Genomic DNA, 7,258 nt, shown 5'->3' on the forward strand with positions numbered 1-7,258 from the left:
AAAGCATCGCAAATAATAAATCTTAGGTTGATAATTGAAAAATTGCAACATTTATCAAAAGGGTTTTAAAAGGGTTTTGTCCCCCAGACAAATGATCTCCGCTGTAACTTATACTAGTCTATTAAACTTGAATTATTAGAAACTTAATCTAGGTTTGTTATTTCTATTAGAATTATGAGACTTCTCTGCAGCTAGTTACTTCTGAGTGGAACGGGAAATAACATACACAATGATCATTATAAACAATGGGACGGGAAATAAGATACACAATGATCATTATAAACAATGGAACAGGAAATAACATACACAATGATCATTATAAACAATGGAACGGGAAATAACATACACAATGATCATTATAAACAATGAAACAAAAGAATACCATTAGCACATGCCTGTGTAAACAATTTTGAGAGATGCCCCTAAAATTCTCCTCTTAATACTTAATGGATTTTCTGAAAGAAGAGTTTGAAGTCCCGTTACAGAACAGATTCACGTTTTTTGGTGGATAGCACACACAAAATATAATTTTAAAGACAGTTACGTGATATTAAAGTAGTCGATATTTTACTAATTACAAGGTCAAAATATGTCATTTTCCATAACAAAACCCCACTTCCTATCTCGTTAACATTAAGCTGTGAAACTGAGTACATATTAATCACAAGAAATTTTACTAAAATCGCAAACGTCATGACCCCGGGTCACGGGATTTAATTCTAGAGAGGGACTTTCTGATGCGTTATATCTGAAAAAATAATTATTAACTCTCGAGTGCAACAAAGCTGAATGCCTAGCAATACTTAGAATAGGCGTCTTTACCAATGCTTTAGAATCCATGATCCCTGGCTTTATTTCTGAGAATTGGGTTCTATGGAGGTAAAAGTGTTATTCCTTTACAAATATACTCTGCATGGCGTGAAGACATCAAGAAAGTAAAAGAAGTACTACATGTAATTAATAATAAAACTGCATGTGAAATTGATGGTCCCTGGGTCAAGGGACCTGATGCAATGGAGGAAGTTGATGGTCGTAGGTCAGGAGTTTTGGTGTTGGGATGAGAATTTTCCACTTACTCGATAGTGATGACTTGTTGCATGATACTCGCGTAACCGTTGGGGGCTCTTCAATCCCGTATTCATTCTCGAAGGGCTATTCTTCCATTTAGAAATTCTGCATGTTTGTATAACAGGTCCTGTGCATCTGATCCCACTCTTTGTTTACAAACAGCATTATACACGAACATCTTACACTACATCATGACATGTTATTGTTTGTGATAGGGAAGTTGATTTATTGAGCTGTATGATTTTTATCCAGTAACTTGGCTTGTAAAATACATAGAGAACTTTGAGTGTATTACTTTTTGACATTTTTGTGCGAGATGGATTTTAGATACATAAATAAACTTAAAGACGTATTCTTCGCAAGAATAACATTCGTATTTTGTTTTTCATATTTACTTCTAAATTGTCATATAAATTCATGTGTGGAATAAACAAACCATGTCTATGAAAAGCTAAACTTCATAAATCCTATAAACAATACAAAACTTACAGTAAGGCAAGCACGAGTCCCTGTTTATTACCATGTATAAAAATGATGAGGGAAAATGTACGAAGAAACATACAGAACAACATCGACTGTGATATGTTTCAGTACTTATTGTGTACAGTAATATTTATATGTCAATATAACACAAATACAATGATAATGATACTAAAACACACATCTAAGGAAATCTACGATTAGCCCAGGGGCATTAGGATCATCTATATATATTGCACAAATTCCGCATATTTAGGTCCATTTACTTCTCCTTTGCACTCCTTTCACCGTGCATTCCCTTCTTTTTATTACAACTAGTTACTTTACGTCAATATAATGATTAAAATCAAACATGACGGCTGAAAATATACCTTGGAAATACTCCTATAGTGCTGTATCTGCTTCGGTACTGGTAGTAACAGAGCGTTGAAAAACAGAAATATTGCAACATACCTTCCGATACAGCTTTCGTCCTCGTTCGTTACAAACATAACTCACGAAGATAAACACTCCCTGTGAACCGTTCAGAAAAGTGACGATGTACGTTAAAACGGAAAGCTCCAAAAACGTATCCATTATCTGTAAGATCCAGGACAATCCGGTCAGACAAAATAATCGAACATACACAGTAAAGTGAACCCTATTGCCCGATTGTTTTTCAATCTTTGGTGTCGAGCATATTCTGTAGGCAGTGAAAACATAAAATATGACGTTTGTTAGACAAATAAGGGCCAAGGGTGCTATCAGCGTAGTAACAAAGGCAGTTTTGTACGTCATTAAAGTGTTTGTTTTATCATATCCCGTATTAGATCCACCAGTGACTATCAAGGACACGCCAATATTAGATAGGACTATGATTAATGAACTTCCATAAGCGTATATATTATATTGGTATATGGTCTTTCTCATTTTGCTACCCCCAAACCTAGGTTTGCCATTTGCATTGAAGACGCGAAATACGTGAAAAGAACATACTTGGAGCCAGGAAAAGGTTGAGAGCCACGAGAAATGCGACAGCGCAGAAACTATAGGAAGGCCCGAGGAACGAAAGAGTGGTCTTACTACCATGAGCAACTGTGATAAGAACAAAGACACCACAAGAAACATATTGTTAATTCCAGGAAGAGTTCTAAGATTTGGAAAAACACAATACGTTATGAATGTTAAAATCAAGCAAAGCAAAGAGGCGGTAATGCAGACTAGATTTAGAATTGTGAGAAGTGACAAGTTATTGTCTGATTCCCTTTCTTTTAGTGACGCCACGTAGAAAGGTATATCTTTAGTGCATACTCGAACTGCACTTCTGTCTGAAAAATTAGAAAATCCCAGGAAAGAATCGTCTGATCGAACTTTTGTCCAGTCGACCCCAAATTCATTGCCTTCCAGGAGAACATGTGGGCATGTTAACAAAGGACTTACCAATACATTCCTATATAACACAGGCCCTTGACTCTCATGTCTTGTCAGAACGAGGCAGTTGGAATTCATGTCAAAGTTTTCCATAAACGAGGGCAAATGGAGGGATTGTTGACTTCTTGAAACTATCATGTTCATGAAGGATAGATCTTGAACTTCTTCAGACACATTTAAAAGACTCCAGTCAGCAGAGTATCCAATAAAATCAATCAATTTTTGTTCTATCCTATCTCTATTGACAGTCTCATTAACGAACATCTTTAAGTACAGAAACACCTCGCTGAGCTCCGTTAAGTCCCCGTCACAACTTCCTGGGCTCATTGATATAGCTTCTTCTACTATAACCGCAGTGTTTATCAGAGTAACAACCTTTTGTGTGACGCATTTCCCAAGACTTTTTATGAATTCTTTAACTGTTGCATTTATTGTAAGAGACGCAGAAAACTCAATCTTCAGAGCTATAGTATAACGCAAGTTAGATGTATCCACCAATAAAGAGACACATATTTCGTTTCTGTGCAGCTTACCAGGAAAACACGTTATGTTTATGCAGGTATGCTATAACAAAACAAAATCAGAAATATAATCACAATTAGATAATCAATATCATTTTTTGTAAATTGAGGCAAGCTACAAGTTCATGGTACAGGGGTACAGGGGTTTCAACAGTCTCGTTTAAAGTCAACATTTCATGAATTCTATGGTCGTTTTAACGATTTAATTTGCCAATACAACCTATCATTGGGTCGAATGCTGTCTGGCGTGTTTCATACCGATTGTTAGACTGTTCTTGACACATTGATTCTGACTATGGATAACTCCGTTTACCTTATCAAGATCTAGAGCTCACGGCGGGTGTAACCGGTGGACAGGGGATGCATACTCCTCCTAGGCACCTGATCACATATCTGGTGTGTCCAGGGGTCCGTGTTTGCCCAACTATCTACTTTGTATTGCTTATAGGAGTTATGAGATTCATCACTGTTCGTTATCTTCACTTTGCATCAGTATGATTCAGTGATTTTCATTGATAAACCTAGATGATTTCATTTTTTTTATTTTTTGTTTAAAAATGTATTCTAGCGAACTTTACATTAGTTTATTTTTGCCCCATCGTCATCATTATCGGCGCATCATTACCACCATTATCATCATCATACCTTGAGGGGAAACACCTACTACTATGAAAATGCATTTCTATTCCACACTTCTTGATTTCTTGAAGAAATGCTCTATCACTTTCCATTCCTTTATTCAACGCCATCCCAATCTTTATTTGAGGACCAAAGGATTGACACTCTGGACAATAGACCAATGAAGGGTCTTTGTATTGACGTCACCTACCATCGTACGGAACCTCAATTCGTTTTTCATCCCCCCCAAAAAAACCAAAGTTGTTTAAATGCCGGGTGCTTTATGAAGATACAACCGTAACCTATTTGTATTTACATACCTCTTTTCGACTGCTCAACCGCGGTGTTCTGTCCATTGAAGAATAGACGTTTAATTTCAATTATATTAGATTTACGACGAATTATTTACTTAGCAGTGTGATACTATCCTCATCATTGCACTGTCACGCGATTTAGCTTTGATGTTTTGTTCTTCTTTAAGGCAATATGTAGTGATGTTTGCGTTTCATTATATGGAGGAGTTCAAAAATGAAATAGCTGTCGGACAATTATCTCGGAAATTGTTAATCAAATTCCATTTCTAAACGCTAATGCTGTGGAGTTAGTTTATATTTCGTTGTTGTAGCGATCGAATAAACTATGTGAAAGGCGAAGATAATGAACAGTGATCAATCTCATAACTCCTATAAGCAATACAAATTAAATAGTTGGTCAAACATGGACCCCTGGATATACCAGAAGTGGGATCAGGTGCCCAAGAGGAGTAAACACCCTCTGTCGACCAGTCACGCCCGCCGTGAGCCCTATATATGTAATAAAGATTAGCACATCTTGCAGAAGTAAACAAAAACACTTACCTGAAAATCATCAAATATCTGACTATGGTGACACTTCACTTTTTTGTTCTTTTTGATAACTGTACTATATCTGTCATAGTCTGCCAGTGTGAATGTTGATCTAAAAGTCCCAAAATCTGGGGGCGGATCTGGAGAAGTGGTGGGGATTGTGCGGCCATCACCGTCAGATGATTCAATTTCTAAGACTTCATAACATGGGGAATCTGTGCCATTATTTATGCAGATTTCACAGAACATGTTCTTGTACGGACTGCAAACGTTGATGTCTGGAAATTCCTTGCAGGCTTTCACAATACTAGACTTTTCTGGGAAATCACTGCATGAATTTTCAGTAATACCTATGGCATTACAAATGGTACAAAATTTATTTTTGTAAATGATATCATCCATTTTTATCTGGGGGAATCTGAATATTTCTGAATATTCACATGCAGCACGAATGTCTTCGTCAATTGGCAACCAAGCTGTAAACAGATCGCATGCATTGATAGTACCGTCTGTAACACCGGCATCAGTGCATTTTGAAGCATTGACGATTGGTACAAATCCTATTGTGCACGAAGTCCGGTTAATATAATTCATTAGACTTAACAATGATCCAAAGTTTCTATAATTCACGTATGTGCTGCATTTCACATTCAACGGCCAAATATATAGATCATGTAGAGCGTTTTCAGCAATGTTGGCATCATATTCATCGCTAACGATTTGGTTGCAGAAATAACAGAATATATTGGCATACGTTACTTTGTATTTATTTATAGAAGTAACCGGAAATGCCTGATAAATCTGCGAAATATTACCACCGGTGCATAGATGCGCCATATTACTATTCACGGTACATCCGCCTATGGCGAGATAATCTTTGTCTGTCCCATCTCTGTTGTAACGATCATCGATGCAAGTCCATGGTTGTCTTAAAGCAAAATCGTCACAGCAATCGAATATACATCCGACGGTACATGAGCAGGGTTTCTGTAGGGGTATGGTGTAGTTTGGCAATAATCCGGGTGCACAAGTACCATGACCCGAGAACGCAAAACTTTTTCGAATAAGATTGGTAATGTTGATAGTAGGAACTTGTACAGTTGAAGTCGAGTCCTTTGAGGTTGGCATATTTGGGGCTTCCAGTAGACGTTGTGCTTGATCTTGTTTCCTGTGTCTGTGTTCATCTCCTGATGGTGATGGATCATTGTGTTCTACATTTGGCGTTTTCAGGACTTCTTTGATGTACTGGTTTACATTGCCAGTATTATAAGTAAATTCAATTGTAAACTGAAAGGGGTGATGTCCATCCTTTTCATAGAATTCATTGACGGACCCAAGTTTGACATCTGTGTAATATGGAGTGTGGTTATAGTGGTTGTTGCAGGCAGAACAAAAGTAATTTTTGTATGGAAATGAGGCTTCTTGGAGCGGTAGAAAAGAGCACGCCTCCTTGTATGTGGTTGTAGAATTTTCACATTTTTCAATCATCAAATTGTCTTGAAATTCAGGCGGATTACATATGGCACAGAATATGTTCTTGAAGATACCCATTGGAGCATAGTATGAGCTATGACATGCTTGATCCATATGTTTGTCATAATTAACCCATGATCCCGATACATTGCACGATGCAACAATTTCAGATGAAAGAATCGAACAATTTCGAGATGAATTGGGAGAACTGAACAATATGTTGCATGATTGAACAATTGCATGATCGATTATATCTTGGTAGGATGAAAGGTAATTCAAATCCACTGGCTTTGGACATCCAAACATCACACTCCATTCCTTGAGATTACTTGCCGTATTGCATTTTGCACAATATTTATTCATATATGATATATTTGTCATTGAACTAGTCACTGGTGGATTACGTAGGATGCCTGCTTTAGATCGTTCCTTTGTACATTCCATTGATAGGTGCAGACCTGTTCCTTTTGGACAGGAGGCTACCACCTCCTGCGCATGTGTTACATTGGACAAAAGGTGTACATCTCTACATTCTAAAAGACCATATCGGAAAAAAATATCGGGGCAACAGTTCCTAATAGACGATTTAAAACAATGTTCACTGCAAGAGCACACCCCACATTTTGTTGTACCAGATTCCATTTGGTCCGGGATGTCGAACAGTGTCAGCAAAGACTTGTTGCAGATTATATCTGTTCCACAAAACAGAATGCTCTGGAATAATACGTGTGTACTGTCAAAATCTGAATCGTTTCTCTGCTGCGTGAACTCAGTGTCTTCATTCGCTACCTGTTTTGTGTTACGCACAACCAGAAGGAACAGAAGAGTCCAGACACCAATCAT

General features: G+C 37.4%; 1 protein-coding gene across 1 annotated transcript; it reads right to left on the bottom strand.

The window, feature by feature from the left end:
• Positions 1-742: 742 nt before the first annotated feature.
• On the bottom strand, positions 743-7,258 carry LOC130049727 (uncharacterized). The gene is made up of 3 exons (XM_056147675.1): positions 4,955-7,258; positions 2,002-2,127; positions 743-748 (listed from the first exon to the last, which is right to left on the bottom strand). Exons 1-3 carry the CDS (start codon positions 7,256-7,258, stop codon positions 743-745), a joined length of 2,436 nt encoding a protein of 811 aa, XP_056003650.1.

This window comes from Ostrea edulis, chromosome 8, assembly GCF_947568905.1.
Source record: "Ostrea edulis chromosome 8, xbOstEdul1.1, whole genome shotgun sequence".
NCBI classification, from domain to species: domain Eukaryota; kingdom Metazoa; phylum Mollusca; class Bivalvia; order Ostreida; family Ostreidae; genus Ostrea; species Ostrea edulis.